At 43.5% G+C, this 17028-nt stretch overlaps 1 protein-coding gene across 2 annotated transcripts in view; it reads left to right on the top strand.

Annotated features, from left to right (window-relative positions):
* ASPHD2 (aspartate beta-hydroxylase domain containing 2) overlaps positions 1–14658 on the top strand; it is a 72642-nt gene extending 57984 nt beyond the window's left edge. For both annotated transcript variants that reach the window (XM_040416563.1, XM_040416562.1), the window contains exons 3-4: positions 5039–5152; positions 14491–14658. In XM_040416563.1, the coding sequence (XP_040272497.1) occupies positions 5039–5152; positions 14491–14600 (224 nt within the window). In that variant the 3' untranslated portion in view covers positions 14601–14658. The remainder of the gene's footprint in view (positions 1–5038; positions 5153–14490) is intronic.
* Positions 14659–17028: the final 2370 nt, after the last annotated feature.

The raw sequence follows: 17028 nt of genomic DNA, 5'->3' as shown, positions 1-17028 counted from the left end.
TTGAGAGGGCTGAAATGCTGCATTGCAAATAAGTGTGAATAAACGTCACTGAATTTCTTCACAAGACCGGAGTGCTGCCATATTTTTTCTATTTATATATATATATATATATATTTTTTTTTTTTATATTTTTTTGCCTAAAACTTGCTTAGCTTAGTTATATATTGCTGTCCATCAGATTTACAGTGCTATATTTTTTTATTTTCATAACTCGGACACCCCTTTTAAAGTCTATGTAAGTCTAACAGCTGATCAGCGGTGGTCCCAGAACTCAGACCTCTCCTGGTCTGATATTGATGACCTATCCAGAGGATAGTAATACCTGGATAAAGACCCAGATAACCCCTTTAAGTTGGGAGGACTAGGGCTTGAACGAGGAGATGGAATGCAGATACATAGAAATAAAAAGTGCTGGTATGCATTGAGCTAATGGTTTGTGAGATGGCTAACAGAGTAGTTTTTCTGGCAGTAATGCATTTTTTTCAGTAATCTGTTTTTATTTTATGATTTTATTTTTTATACACCTTTATGGGGTAGCCATCTTTGTTAAGTTGCTATGAGCAGCATTTAGAGATTTGCTTTACAGAAGCCATATGGACCATAGACACAATAGACAGGAAATGTTCTTTAACATCTATGGGAGAGTTTTCTAGACATGCTCTGTGAACTTAAAGGGGTTGTCCAGGAATGAAAAAAATGAAAATACTTAAATATTATTTTATAATAAATATATTCACAAATACCTTTCATTACTTAGAATGGCTTGTTTTGTCTAGGGAGCAATCATTAGGAGAAATAAAATGTCTGCCGTTCTATCAGTACACACAAAATCTGTCCTAATCACACAGGAGGACAAGTTACTTCACCACAATGAGCCATAGTTTTGCCTCATCCTCCTCTCTGCTCTGCTTGTCAGGAATCATGATCCTGAATACAAGTGAATCTCTGGGGAATAGAGATGATGAGGAGACATGAGAGGAGGGTGAGATGTGGCTAATGAGCAGCAGCACTTGCATGTACTCTCCATTACCACAGTCTGTCCTGTCCGTCCTCTTTGTACTTAATGTCTCCTCATGACCTCCATTCCTACAGAGATTCGGCTGAAGATCTTATCTGTATTCAGGATAATAATCCCTGACAAGTAGAGCAGAGAGGAGGATGAGGCAGCTTTTTACCTCAGTGTTGTGAAGTAACTTGTCCTCATGTGTGATCAGGACAGGTTTTGTGTGAACTAATAGGACAGCGGCCATTTTGTTTCCCCTGATTTCTCCCCAGACAAAATGAGCCATTATAAATAATGAAAGGTATTTGAGAATATATTTATAATAAAGTAAAATTTAAGTATTTTTATTTTCTTAATTCCCGGAGAACCGCTTTAATAGAAGTCATTTATACAAGGAAGGAGTAGATTAGCTGTGATATCACTGTTGTGACTGGCGGATCCTGTGTTACCTACAGTGTGTATAAATGTATGTATACATATACAGTGCCTTGAAAAAGTATTCATACCCCTTGAACTTTTCCACATTTTTTTCACGATACACCCACAAACTTAAATATATATTTTTGGGATTATATGTGATGGACCAACACAAAGTAGCAAGTATGTGTGAAGGGAAAAGAAAATTAAACATTGTTTTCAAATTTTTTCCATAAATAAAAATCTGAAAAGTGTGGTGTGCATTTGTATTCAGCCCCCCTGAGTCAGTGTTTTGTTGGACCAACTTTCTCTGCAATTACAGCTGAAAGCCTTTTGTCTCTACCAGCTTTACACATCTAGAGCAGTGTTTCCCAACCAGTGTGCCTCCAGCTGTTGCAAAACTACAACTCCCAGCATGCCCAGACAGCTTTTGGCTGTGCGGGCATGCTGGGAGTTTTAGTTTTGCAACAGCTGGAGGCACACTGGTTGGGAAACACTGATCTAGAGGTTGACATTTTGCCCATTCTTCTTTCCAAAATAGCTCAAGATCAGTCAGATTGGATGGACAGTGTCTGTGAACAGCAATTTTCAAGTCTTGCCACAGATTGTCAATGGGATTTAAAGGGTTTCTACCACCAGAAATACTGTTATGTAGCTGACTGACATTAGCGATGCGCTAATGTCAGCACTACATAACAGTATGTTTTTTTACATTTCTCCCTGCAGCCGTTCTGATTAAAAAAAAAGCACTTTTATAATATGCTAATGAGCCTCTAGGTGCTATGTGGGTGTAGATTCAGCACCTAGAGGCTCCGTCTACTCACCCTTTATCCCGCCCGGGTCTCCTATTCTGTCCACCCCGCTTCTCACGGTTCTCAGCATCACTGACGAAATCCCGCGCCTGCGCCGTTCACTTCCGTCTTCGGCGCAGTGAGTGAAGGCCGCTCTCCTGGTGCCGGCTTCCTCATTGTGACGTAGTCGACGCAGTGAGGAATCCGGCACCAGAGAACCGTGACCTCAATCAAGAGGAGCTGGGCGGGCAGAACAGGGGACCTGGGCGGGATAAAGGGTGAGTAGACGGAGCCTCTAGGTGCTGAATCTACACCCACATAGCACCTAGAGGCTCATTAGCATATTACAAAAGTGATTATTTTATCAGAACGGCTGCAGGGAGAAATGTAAAAAACATACTGGTATGTAGTGCTGACATTAGCGCATCGCTAATGTCAGTCAGCTACATAACAGTATTTCTGGTGGTAGAAACCCTTTAAGTCTGGACTTTGACTGGGCCATTCTAACTTTCATGCTTTTATCTAAACCATTCTATTGTAGCTCTGGCTGTATGTTTACTGTTGTTGTCCTGCTGGAAGGCGAACCTCCTTCCCAGTCTCAAGTCTTTTGCAGCCTCTACCAGGTTTTCCTCCAGGATTGCACTGTATTTAGCTACATCCATCTTCTCATCAACTCTAACCAGCTTCCCTGTCCCTGCTGAAGAAAAGCGTTCCCCCAGCATGATTCTCCCACCACCATGTTTCATGGTGTTCAGGTGTGTTCAGGGTGATGTGCAGTGTTTGTTTTCTGTCACACATAGCGTTTTGCATTTAGGCCAAAAACTTTAACTTTGGTATCATCTGACCAGGCCAGATTTGTAGCGTACACGACTAATAGTTGTCCTGTGGACAGATTCTCCCATCTCAGCTGTGGATCTCTGCAGCTCCTCCAGAGTGACCATGGGCCTCTTGGCTGCTTCTCCAATTAGTGCTCTCCTTGCCTGGGCTGTCAGTTTAGATGGACGACCATGTCTTGGTAGGTTTGCAGTTGTGCCATACTCCTATTTTTGGATGATGGATTGAACAGTGCTCCATGAGATTTTCAGATTTTGTGATTTATTTATTTTCTATGACCTAACCCTGCTTTACATTTCTCCACAACTTTATCCCTGTTGCTGTTTGATCACTAATGTTCTCTAACAAACCTCTGAGGCCTTCACAGAACAGCTATAGTTATACTGAGAATAAATTACACAATAAATTCTTTACTAATTAGGTGACTTCTGAAGGCAGTTGGTCACAATGGATTTTATTTATTTTGGTATCGGAGTACAGGGGGGCTGAATACAAATGCACGCCACACTTTTCAGATTTGTATTTAATAAATTAAAACGTATCATTTTATTTTCACTTCACACATACTTGCTACTTTGTGTTGGTCTGTCACATAAAATTCCAATAAAGTACATTTAAGTGTGTGGGTGTAATGTGGAAAGTTTCAAGGGGACTGTATATAGGTGTTACCTTTTTATGTGGTGACATAGTATCAGGTTTAGTGACTAGTGTGGAAACTGCAAGATTTTTAACATGAAAAACTTTTTAAAAAATCCACAAAAATTATTTAAAAAATCTTTAACATAAAACTTCATTTCAACAATAATTTTCTGATGACCTAATCCCTTTAAGGCTTTCCATTTTGGGTCCGCAAAAATACAAATGCAGTCCATGTGCATCCCACAATTTTCATGGGACCCACTGTAAAAAAGCCTATTCTTGTCCTCCAAAAAAGGACAAGAATAGGACCGGTTCTATAATCTGTGGTCTGGCCGCACAGATGCAAGCACACAGATGACATCTGTGCGCTGTCCGTTTTTTCGGTTCTTTTTTTGTGAACCCATAGAAATTAATGGGTCTATGTGCAGTCCACAAAAAAGGCGGATTGGACACAGACTAAAAATGTGGTCTTGTGCAGTAGGCCTAACACAGACTGGTCGCCACTTGGTAATTAACTGTGCGGTCGGCATGTGCCAGCAGGGACAAAGGAGACTTAGTGCGTCATTTATTAAGCTGAAATACGCCTAGATTAGGGGGGGAAGGGGTTGGCGTGCCCATCTCCTTTACCATTTTTCTACGCTTGTTTCAGGCATAGAAAAAAGTCTAAATGTAAGACGGCTCGGAAGCTGTCTTATATTTAGAACTGGCAGAGGATCCGCTGAAGTTATGAAGAGGCCGGTGCCGCCAGCTTAGGGGTTTATTAAGACAGGCGTCAAAAACGCCGGTCTAAATAAATGTGCCCCTTAGTCCCTGTACATGGGGGAGTGGGGGGTGTAGAGACATTTGGCAGGTAGGTGACATTCTAGTTTCCAATAACTACAAAGATCTTCTGTTTTTTACACAGTTTTCTGATCTGAGATGCTCCCAGTGCCGTCTAAGATCTTTCACAAAGCAGTCAGTCTTTTATTATGTACAGTATAGCCTCTGCAATATATACTGAGCGTGTACATAGTTGTCATTTTTACATGTAATTATGTCAATTAAAGGGGTTTTCCGGAGATTGGGCATGAGCGGTTGTGTTGCTGAGGCAACCATCCGACGTCCAGCGGGTATCGTGCTATACTGATTAATGGGACCCATGCACTTTACTTGTTCGGTGTTGGGCGGTTGCCTCAGCAACCAGATGCCCAGTGTACAGTTTTGTTTTTTTCCAAATTCCTTGTCATATTAGGTGGAATTTTCTGCCTGGACAACCCCTTTAATGATGAACAAGTTAACAAAAAAATATATATATTATAATTCTGGTATGCCTCAAAAGGGCGCTGTATAATAACACGGCATCTTTCATTTTAAGGTCTACGAATTCCAGCCAGCTGTGAGCTTGTGGTAGGAGGAGAGCCCCAGTGTTGGGCCGAAGGACATTGTCTTCTTTTCGATGACTCTTTCCTGCATACCGCATTTCATGAAGGTAGGTTCCTTGAATTTAATTGAAAGAAACTATGTATATACTTTACTGGTCCGCATTAAAGGCAAAACAGAAAATGGTGTGCAAAAACAAGAAATAAAATGTGCCCTATAGATTCTCTAAATTATACCCCCTTCCCCCCAAACCCTTCCCTACCTACAGCTTAGGCTACTTTCACACTAGCGTTGTTTTAATCCGGCGTTCAATTCCGACACCGGAATTGCCCGCCGGATCCGGAAAAACGTGTGAAAACAGATTACATTTGAATCCTGATCAGGATTTTGATCACAATGAAAAAATGCATTGGAAAAAACGGATCCGCCATTTATGGACTTTAACTTTTTTTTCACATTTTTCGGGTTTAACATGCAAAAGCCGGATCCGTTTTGACTGAACACACGGCGCCAGATCCGGCGTTAATGCAAGTCAATGGGAAAAAAGCCTGATCCGGCGTTCAGTCAAAGTGTTCAGGCTTTTTGGCCGGAGGTAAAAATACTGCATGCTACGTTTTTCTGAAAAGCCTGATCAGTCAAAAAGACTGAACTGGAGACATCCTGATGCATCCTGAAGGACTGACTCTCCATTCAGAATGCATGGGGATAAAACTGATCAGTTCTTTTCCGGATTTGAGCCCCTAGGACGGAACTCAGCGCCGGAAAAGAAAAACGCTAGTGTGAAAGTACCCTTAGCCTGCTCCCTACTCTCTAGGGGACCCGGATATTACCACTTTCCACTTCACCACCATGACGGCCCAGAGAGATTGACCCCTGACCTCTGTAGGGGCAGGAACAGAGATAGGTTTAAAAGGACCCCTCCCACCACCATTCACCAGTGTGTTCCTGCCCCTATAGCGGCCAGGACAGAGTAAAGTCCTCTCTGGCTTTCAGGGAGGTGAAGTGGACCTCGTTTTATTATTTTTAAGTACCTGGGTGACCGCATCGGTGGTGTTCCTTGCCTCCCTTGCGGGTCCTTTTCACCCAGAGATGCGTCCCCTGCTCCCCGGCGGACTTTGTTCCTAAGCTGACAGGGAGACGCCAGGGTCACGCTCCCTGTTGTGGGAAGCCTGCCCTGAGCTGCCGCTGAGTCGCCTGCTTCCAGGGAGGTAGCCGACCGGAAAGACGCTCAGCGCTGTCGCGCGCGTCTGACGTCACTTCCGGGCCGCCGGCGGAACCCGGAAGTAGACGGAGCTCCTATAAAAAATGCTAACAAGCACCTTCCCGTTGCGCTCTCTGCAATCGTGCTCTGACCGGAACATGTCGGACCAGGAGAAGGAGCCACAGCAGCAGCAGGAGCAGACCGCTCCCGAGCGCCCCTGCGTGAGTAGCCCACCTGGGCAAAACGGCAGCTTCACAGGTGGCAGGGGGGGGGGGGGGGGGATGTGTGCTTAGAGTAAACCGCTTTTCCCCTCCCCCTGGTGTGTCTGCTGGTATACTGCATCAAATTATGCTCCTATACTAGACTGACATAAATTTAATGGGCTGCCTCTCTCACTTTAGGCCAAACTTACCTTAAAAAAAGGAAAAAGGACCGCCAAATGCATCCAGTGCTCCGTCAGGCTTCCTGAGGACTATACTAAAAAGCTTTGCAAGCATTGCATTTCTAAAATAGTGAGAGACGAACAGCCCTCAATTATGCAGGAGTTTAGATCCATGATTCAGGAGGAGGTTAGGTCCTCACTGGCCTCCCTCCGTGAGGATTCCAGGGGGATCCGCCCACCTAAAAGACCCAGGGGGGCGGACATTCCCTCTGACTCCGAGGATTTAGAAGATGATGCCTCATCCTCTAGAAAAGAGGACGACGACCCCCTTTCTGAAGGAGAGATCGTAGAGGACTCTAGGAAATTTTTCTTCACTCCCAGTGAAATGAGTGACCTTTTAAAGGCGGTCAGGGATACCATGGGGGTGGAGGACATTCAGCAACCCCACACAGTTCAGGAAGAGATGTTTGGGGGATTGAGGGTCAAACGCTCCAGGGTATTCCCCATAAACGGAAACATTAAGGAGATGGTGATGGATAAATGGGCCCATCCTGAAAAGAAGCTAGGAATTTCCAAAGAATTCAGAAACCGCCTTGTATTTGACCCGTCAGACTCAAAAATTTTTGACGAGGTCCCTAGAATTGACGTCCAGGTGGCGAAAGTCAATAAGAAAACCTCACTTCCATTTGAAGACTCCTGTCAGTTAAGGGACACTATGGAAAGGAAGGCAGACAGCTTATTAAAAAGGTCCTGGGAGGCAGCCATGTTTAGTGTCAAGACAAACATAGCCGCTACTTCAGTCGCCAGGTCTATGTACCTGTGGCTGAATGAGTTAGAGGGTCATCTAAGCAGTAAAACTCCCAGGGAACAGATACTAGACTCTATCCCCTTGCTAAAGTCTGCCACGGGTTTCTTAGCGGACGCTTCCGCAGAGACAATTAGATTTTCAGCCAAGGATGCAGCCTTGTCCAATGCGGCCCGAAGGGCACTTTGGATGAAATCTTGGTCGGGAGACATCTCTTCCAAGATGAAGCTGTGTTCTATAGCCTTCTCGGGTGAATACGTGTTTGGTCCCGTATTAGACACGATCCTCGAGAAGGCTACTGATAAAAAGAAGGGGTTCCCTGAGGATAGGACCCCTAAAAAGAAACCCTCCTTTCGTGGTCAATATGCCCAGAATAGTTCCTTTCGTGGAAAAGGAAAAACCGGACGTTGGAGTTACCCAAAAGGGGGGAGGGGTAGAGGGTACCTCCTTAATCCCCAAAACAAGGGTGGCGAGAAACAGTGACGCCAGGATAGGGGGAAGACTATCCCAACATTTTGCTCAGTGGCAGCAGACTTCTCCGAGCCTCTGGGCGCAAGATCTTGTCAAGTCGGGATACAGGATAGAGTTATCTTCCCCCCCCTCCAGATGTATTTCTGATTTCTCACCACCCTTCTCCTTTTCAGCACAGCCAGATCTGGAAGGAGGTCCAGAATCTCCTGGACCTGGGAGTAGTAATTCCGGTTCCCGTGCCTCAACGGGGGCGGGGGTTCTACTCCAGCCTTTTCTTGGTAAAAAAACCGGGGGGCTCCTTCCGCATGATCATAAACCTCAAGAGGCTAAACAAATTTGTGATCTACAAAAGGTTCAAGATGGAATCTTTAAATTCTACCATCCCCTTAATTCAAAGGGACGCGTCCCTCTGTACAATCGACCTGAAGGACGCATATTATCATGTTCCCATTCACTCCCAGTCTCAGAAGTTCCTGCGTTTTGCAGTAAGGGATCACAGAGGGTCTGTTCACCACTTCCAGTTCGTGGCTCTCCCCTTCGGGCTGGCTTCAGCCCCAAGGATTTTCACGAAGCTGGTGGTAGAGATGGTCGCCTCCCTGAGACCTCAGGGGGTGACGGTCGTTCCTTATCTAGACGACTTTCTACTAATTTCAAACACGGTGGATCAATCTATAGCAGATCGAGAAACCTTCTGTTCCCTTCTGACATATCTAGGTTGGGTTATAAACCTAAAAAAGTCATCCCTAGTTCCGAATACCAGGGTAAAGTTCCTGGGGGTTTTGCTGGATTCGGAAAAACAAACTACCTTCCTTCCAGCAGAAAGAATCCAGAACCTACAGTCATCAATCAGGGCCTTCCTGAGACGTCGCTCCTTCTCGTTCAGAGAAACGATGAGCCTTTTAGGTCAGATGACAGCCTGCATCGTAGCAGTCCCGTGGTGCCAGGCCCATTACAGAGCCCTTCAGTCCTGGCTTCTAAGAAAATGGGACAAAAATCTGACCTCTTTAGACAGGAAGATCCTGATCCCGGGCCACATAAAATCTTCAGTCCGGTGGTGGCTTCAAACAAAAAATTTAAAAAAAGGCATGGTCTGGTTCAAGACCCCGGCAGTACATATTCAGACCGACGCCAGCCTAAAAGGGTGGGGCGCAAAAATCTACTCCAATCTCTACCAGGGAGACTGGCCTCTAGAAATTGCAGCTCAGTCCTCCAACTACAGGGAGCTCAGGGCAGTTTGGGAAACAATACGAGCAGCTGCTCCAAAACTAAGGAACCAACATATAAAGGTCTATTCAGACAATGTAACGACCGTGTCCTACCTCAAGCATCAGGGGGGCACACGGTCTCAAAAACTGGAAGGTCTGTCCAGAAAAATCTTCCTCTGGGGGGAAAAAAATGTAAGATCAATATCGGCAGTTCATTTAAAAGGAAGCCTAAACTGTGCGGCGGACTTCCTCAGCAGGACTACCATAGACCAGGGAGAATGGTCCCTAAACATCGAGATCTTCAATCTGATTGTCCAGAGATGGGGCCTTCCAGTGGTAGATCTCTTCGCTACAAAGATAAACACAAAGGTATCAACCTTTTGCTCCCTAAACCCAAGGGACAGGCCCCTAACGATCGACGCCTTCTCCCTGCACTGGGACTGGGATCTTGCATATGCCTTCCCCCCGTTCCCATTAATCCCAAGGGTTCTACAAAAAATCATCAGGGACAGAGCCAGAGTCATCCTGGTCACCCCGTACTGGCCCAAGAGAAGCTGGTTCTCGATTCTAGCCAAGCTCTCCCCACATGAAGCATTTATTCTCCCAGCGAGAAGGGATATCCTGATCCAGGGGCCGGTTCTCCATCCTCATCCGGAAATCTTCAAACTCTCGGCCTGGATCCTGAGTCCAACCTCCTAAAACAGAGAGGTCTCTCTGAGGGGTTTATATCTACCTTAAAGGCCAGCAGAAAAAAGGTGACTAACGCCATTTATTTTAAAATCTGGAAAAGATTCTGCACCTGGTCAGGCAACGAGGCCCCAGACCAAACCAGACCAAATATACAGAAAATTCTGGATTTCCTTCAAAAGGGACTAGAATTAGGGTTAAGTCCTTCCACCCTGAGAGTCCAGGTCTCAGCGCTTAGTGCCTATTTCGATTCCGAATTAGCCAGCCATAGATGGATCCAAAGATTCCTGAGGTCCGCAGCCAGACTAAGACCATCTCTCAGATCAAAGGTGCCTACCTGGGACTTAAACATTGTCCTTAGAGGACTCACAGGTCCACCCTACGAACCCGTGGACGCATGTTCCTTGAAGAATCTTTCTCAGAAGGTGGCTTTTCTTATAGCCATAACATCGGCAAAAAGACTGAGTGAGATTCAGGCATTGTCAATAAGACAACCATATCTCACAATACAGGAGGATCGTATTACCTTGAGGTTAGACCCGACATTTTTGCCAAAGGTAGTAACAGACTTCCATAGAAACCAGGAGATCATTCTTCCCTCCTTTTGTGTGAATCCTAAAAATCCTGGAGAGGAACGTTTCCATACCCTGGACGTCAAACAAACGGTACTAAAATACCTAGAGGTCACCAGAGACCTGAGGAAGGTGGACAACTTACTAGTGCTCTTCTGTGGTAAAAATAAGGGGAAGGCAGCTTCCAGATCTACCATTGCCCGATGGGTAAAACAGACTATTACAGACTGTTACAAGATCGAGGGCATCAATTGTCCAGAAGTCATCCGGGCTCACTCCACAAGAGCTATATCTGCCTCTTTCGCTGAAAGGGCAGGCGCTTCCCTAGATCAAATATGCCGGGCTGCAACTTGGTCAAATGTAAACACCTTCATTAAACATTATAGGCTTGACTTATCCAGGTCTTCCGACCTCGCATTTGGTCGCAAGGTCCTACAGGCCGTTGCCCCACCCTAAGACGTATATAATCTGTTATGTCTCTCTGGGCCGTCATGGTGGTGAAGTGGAAAGCCGGAATTAGACTTACCGGTAATTCATTTTCCACGAATCCACCATGACGGCATGATATCCCGCCCTATATATATATATATATATATATATATATATATATATAAAAAAAAAAAAAAAAAGGAAAATTTTTTTTTTCCAATGACTTGGTATGAGTTAATACCAAAAAAAAAAAAAAAAAACACTTGGAGTTGTTTCACTCGTAACCGGTGGTTGTAGCACTATAATCTGGAACTCACTGGTGAATGGTGGTGGGAGGGGTCCTTTTAAACCTATCTCTGTTCCTGCCCCTACAGAGGTCAGGGGTCAATCTCTCTGGGCCGTCATGGTGGATTCGTGGAAAATGAATTACCGGTAAGTCTAATTCCGGCTATTTCACTCTCCGGGAGTTTCTGGACTGCCAAATTGCTTGATTTAAAGACAATGAACACCTTGAAGGGGTATTTTATTATTTTTATTATTATTATTATTATTATTATTATTATTATTATTATTATTATTATAATATATAATTGCATTTTTATCATTTTGCTCTAAAAATCTTCTTTTTTTTTTTTAGTTAACCTATTTATTATAAAATAATGGGTAATCTTTCCAGGATGCCCATCCACTCCTAATATGCCATCCCATTAACACCTACTGTCTGTATTTTTTCACCTTCAAGAATCTCAAGAATGTATATATTTTTTTAGATAAATCTATTTCCCCTTTATTACCCTAGACCTTTTCCAACAGGGACATTCCACAACCTGAAAAACATTACTATCACTTCTAGGTTGCACCATTTGTTTAAATTGACCATATCCAAAATACTGTATACTCCATAGGGTTGCTGAATTCATTACACATTAACACTAAGTCTCTTAAAGGGATTGTGCATCTTTAAACTTTTTTTTTTTTAACAGACCTCACAGAGTGGCCGGACAAGCGGTGGTGATCCTGCTTACCTGGTCCCACCACTGGATTCCGGATGCATCACTTAACGCCACCTCTACAGATCCTAGGTCTCTCAGTATCAACACCCTGTGACCACTGCAGCCAATCACCAGCCGCAGAGGTGACCTGTGACCCATGCGGTTTCTCACTGGGTCACATGCCGCATTGGTGACAGATCACGTGACCTCTGTCAACAGGGTGTTGAGACCTGGGACCTGCGGAGGAAGCATTCAGCAATGGAGCCAGAACCCAGTGGGTCCAGCCACTTTGTGAGGTCTGTTAAAAACTATTAAAGATGCACAACCCCTTTCAATAATCATCGTGAAAAAATTACTACACATATATCAATGCCCAAAACCTACCATCCCCTATTTTATATTCTTCACCCCTATTTAATTTATTTAGAAAAAGTGGAGTGAATTTCAGTGCCCCTTAATCTTACAATGTGAAATACCTTCAAATTATTCATATTGAATTGTCCAGATTCCAAAACTGCACAAATATTAAAATGATGTTAACAAATCTTTTTTTTCTTTTTGATTCACCCCCTTAGCAGCTTCCTTGACCAATGACAGAAGTGTGCTGTATGCCACGGTTGACTGTCAGTTGTGGCATCATGAAGTTCATTTTTGTCATCAAGATTGTGCCAGTTATCCCTTGTTCTGTCTCTTGCTAATTAAGAGACCTGGGTCAAATGTTATGGGACCACATGGAGTTTAGCTTTTGTGATCTGTTCATATGATGCTGTACTGCAGGATGGTTGTTGTTGTGGGGCCCTGTGTGTTGATGGGGCCCTGTGCCAAGGGGGCTTTGTCAGATAGCAGGAATTTTGTTGGTCCTGGGTCTCGCTTCCTGCAGGTGGTATACTGCGGTGGTCACCAGCCGGTGCTGCACCAAATTAGTGTAGGGACCCATTTAAAAGAGGCCACTATGACGTGGGGAGTGGGCTTATGTGTCTTAATCAAAACGTGTATAAAGTGCCTCAATAGAGTAGATCAGTGCATGGCATGTGGATATGAGATCCATGGCTTGCCACAGCTGCCATGGTTCAGAGAACATGCCTGGCACTTTCAATAAAAAATTACAACATGATTATAAAAAGACCTGACTTTTTTTTTAATGATTATTGGGGCATATTTGTAGAGTTTCCAATTAGGAACCTGTTTATATTTGTATGGATAGGCACAATCTGCTGGCATTCAGAAGTTTGACATATTGCTAGGATATGACATCACTTTATGATCAGTTGGGGGGTCTGATTTCTGAGAATGAAGGTGCCGCAGGGTAGTCCCCTGCAGGGGCGGACTGTAAAATTTAAAGTAGCCCTGGGGAAAAAAAACTAAAAGTGGCCCCTATATTGTAGGTGGGCCCAGATTGACGGGAGGCGGGGCAACACAAATATGCAGGGCCAACATATGTATGCAAAAGTAGGCGGGGCCAGCAATACTGGCGTGCAGAACAAAATACCGCCCCAGCAGAACCAAATACCACAGGGCTGCACAAAATACTGCCATCCATGCCACAGTATGAAACTACATCATAGTCCTGAGGACAGCAATACAGTTAGGGCTCATGCACATGAATGTATTTTCTTTCCATATCCGTTTCATTTTTATTTCAGCCTGTATACGGAACCATTTATTTCAATGGGTCTGCAAAAAAAAAAAAAACGGAAGTTATTCCATGTGCATTCCGTTTCCATATGTCCATTCCACAAAAAAATAGAACATGTCCTGTTATTGTCCGCAATATGGACGAGAATAGTACTGTTCTATTAGGGCCCAGCTGTTCTGTTCCGCAAAATATGGAATGCACACGGACGTCATCCATATTTTTTGTGGATCCTTTTTGGGGAACGTAAAATGCATATGGTCGTGTGCATGAACCCTTAAATTCAGGAGGGCTCCTGCGGACGCTGGTCAGGCTGGCTGGCTGGCGACCATGATGAGGGCTTGGGGTATGCAGAATTCCATGTATATGCTGCAGAAACAGTTGTACAGAATGGGCAGGGGCGTAGCTATAGGGGAAGTGGGGGAAATGGCTGCTTTGGGACCCAAACTCAGAAGGGATCCACACAGGAGGAAGACTGAAAGATTTTATTTAAAAGAGATGAAAGACCGGCACTTCCAGGTTGCTGATAGTTGAAGTTTTATTGGTCACTTTTCAGACATCAATGATGTCCTGGGAGTGCCGGTCTTTCATCTCTTTTTGTTCATTAGGGAACCCGACCCCTTGACCGAGCACCCCGATTCATCACACACAGTGCCGACTGGTTTGGACAACATGAAAGATTTTATGGTCAGGGCCCCCTCAACAGTAATAACAATGACATAATGTACAGTATCAGTATATACAGTGACATGACATACATGTGTAGGAGTGGCTGCCGGGCCTCATCTGAGAGAGCGGTCTTAACTAGCCCCAGTAGTGGCGGTTGCACAGGAGTCATTTCTAGTTACGCCACTGAGAATGGGTGTTTCCGTTTCAGTCATTTGTATAAGAAATCTTCTGCATTATACATACCCCTATTCAACGGAGTCAGTCATACAATCTGAAGGGCTGAGACATCACAAAATGTACTTGGTCCGGAGGGGGTTAAAATACATTCACACAATAATATTTGAATGCCGCAAGTCTTCCTCGTTTGCATTAAACGCATTATTTCATTTTTACTACTTCAGGATCAGCTGAGGAAGGACCTAGAGTGATTTTCATGGTTGATTTGTGGCACCCCAACGTTGCAGCAGCTGAACGCCAAGCCTTGGATTCCATATTTGCTCCCGGACGCTGATACCATTTTTGCAACAATACATCTATGCTTATGGGATATTGCCTCAATAAAAAATAAATTAAAAAAAAAGCTTGTCTCTAAAACAAAAAGATAAAAAAAAAAAAAAAAAACTTCTGTGTATATTACCTAGATCTTATGTTATCTATTTAACCATTCCATAGGTTTACCGTTGTAGAAATTATGTGATGACGAAGCATATGCATCAACCACCTTGCAACTCTGGTACGAAAGCGCTCCGAACTCTACTCAGCGGCGGAGAGCACTGGAAGCTATAGACTCCTGGCTCCGCACTTAATAAACAGCACAAACCAACCTTCTACTTTAAAAGCTTATTAACCTTGAGGCCAGGAGAAAATCAATAGGCGCTAATGGGAAGTATTCAGGGAATGGCTGGAAGGACTCTACTAGGCTCAGTTCTATAGCGAGGACCGTATTATCTCACATTGCAGCTACTCCCATATTCTCCATTCTCTACTAGAATGCAGCACTTCTATAGTATGTTACATGTTGCTACTGTATGTTTCTACGACTCTAAAGCGGGTGTACTCCTAACATGAACGTGACGGTACCGTGTAGGATTACCTTCTAGCTATATTGGGGCGATTACACCCTCATTAATCATATGAGAGAGGTCTCTCAGATCCGCTGTCTCTTCTTTTTAAATGCGCTTCAGTACTGCATTCAGAGGTCTCATGAATGCAATAGATAACGCTTAAGTCAGAGATAAAAATTGAAATAAAATTGAGGACCTTCTACTATGTCCAGATTTTTAGAGACTTTTTTTTTTTCTCTATTGACAAATAGGAATAATTCTTCAAATGTCTTTAGATATCACTTCAGATCTATATGAGCTCACTTGTGGGCATTAGAAGGGCTGGGTCAAGATTGTTTTTAAGGAATTTCAGAGATCTTGTAACTTTCTGACCAAAGCATTTTTTTATTTTTTATTTTTGTTTTTTTTTGTTTTGTTTTTTTGTTTGATAAAAGGAACATTTCCAGTTTGTTTGTCTAGTGTTCCAGCTCCAGAGTTAATGATCCCTGTTTATGGTGGTTGTAAAGCAGCCATTTTGTCTTTTAATGTAGAAAGATTTTTATTTTTTTCCTTTGTGTCTTGTACTCGCGCAGTGCAACAGACTCCATTTTGTTCCGTAATAAAAAAAATAAAAAAAAGAAAGTGTCTAAGAAATGCGATGATTTCATTTGGTGTTTTCTTGTGGGATAAGATGAATAAATGTATTTCCGTGTATGAAAGATGTGACTCAAAATTTCCATTTGGGGATTTTAAAGTTTGTTACATAGCGACTTTACATGTGCTTATAGTAGAACATGTATGTCTCCATACTGCATGTGTTTACTATGCAACGTATGATCACTTTGAAACCTAGCATAATTCTAACGAGAGGATGGTAAAAAATATATTAGATAAATATACCAATTAAAAATATATTTAACTGCACAATGCATGAAACATTGTGTTGTTTAGAACTCACGCACACGACTGTGTTTTGTGGTCCGAAAATCACATATCTGAAAATAATGGATCCCGGCTGTGTGCATGCTGACGTTTTCTTTTTCACTTCAGTAGAAATTTCCTCTCCTTGTCAACAAAACGGAAAAGAAAGGGACACGTTCTATCTTTTTGTGGGGCCGTGGAACGGATGTGTGGATGCGGACAGCACATGGTGTGCGTCTGCGTCTTTTTTTGCAGCATCATTAAAATGAATGGGTCTGCATCCAGTCCACAAAAATTGCAGATGGAATGCGGACCAAGCATACGGTCCTGTGGATGAGCCCTTAGGCCTCTTTCACACGGGCGTCGCGTGTGAGGGCTGGATAGGATGCGGGTGCGTCATGGGAAAATGCGCGATTTTTCCACGCGAGTGAAAAGTGTTTTAATGCGTTTTGCACACGCGTGAGAAAAATTGGCATGTTTGGTACCCAGACCCGAACCTGGACTTCTTCACAGAAGTTTGGGTTTGGGATCGGTGTTCTGTAGATTTTATTATTTTCCCTTTTAACATGGTTATAAGGGAAAATAATAGCATTCTTAATACAGAATGCTCAGTAAAATGTCCATTGAGGGGTTAAAAATAATAAACTAATTTAACTCACCCCATCCACTTGGTCGCGTAGCGGATCTCCTCTTCTTTCTTCAGGACCTGGCTAAAGGACCTTTTGATGATGTCACTGCGCTCATCACATGGTCCATCACCATCGTGATGGACCATGTGATGAGCGCAGTGATGTCATCAAAGGTCTTTTAGCCAGGTCCTGAAGAAAGAAGAGGAGATCGGCTACGCGACCAAGTGGATGGGGTGAGTTAAATTTAGTTTATTATTTTTAACCCCTCAATGGACATTTTACTGAGCATTCTGTATTAAGAATGCTATTATTTTCCCTTTATAACCATGTTATAAGGGAAAATAAT

Source organism: Bufo bufo, chromosome 2 (genome assembly GCF_905171765.1).
Source record: "Bufo bufo chromosome 2, aBufBuf1.1, whole genome shotgun sequence".
Classification (NCBI taxonomy): Eukaryota; Metazoa; Chordata; class Amphibia; order Anura; family Bufonidae; genus Bufo; species Bufo bufo.
Note: the sequence above shows the minus strand (reverse complement) of the source record. Positions and strands in the feature narration are given on the sequence as shown.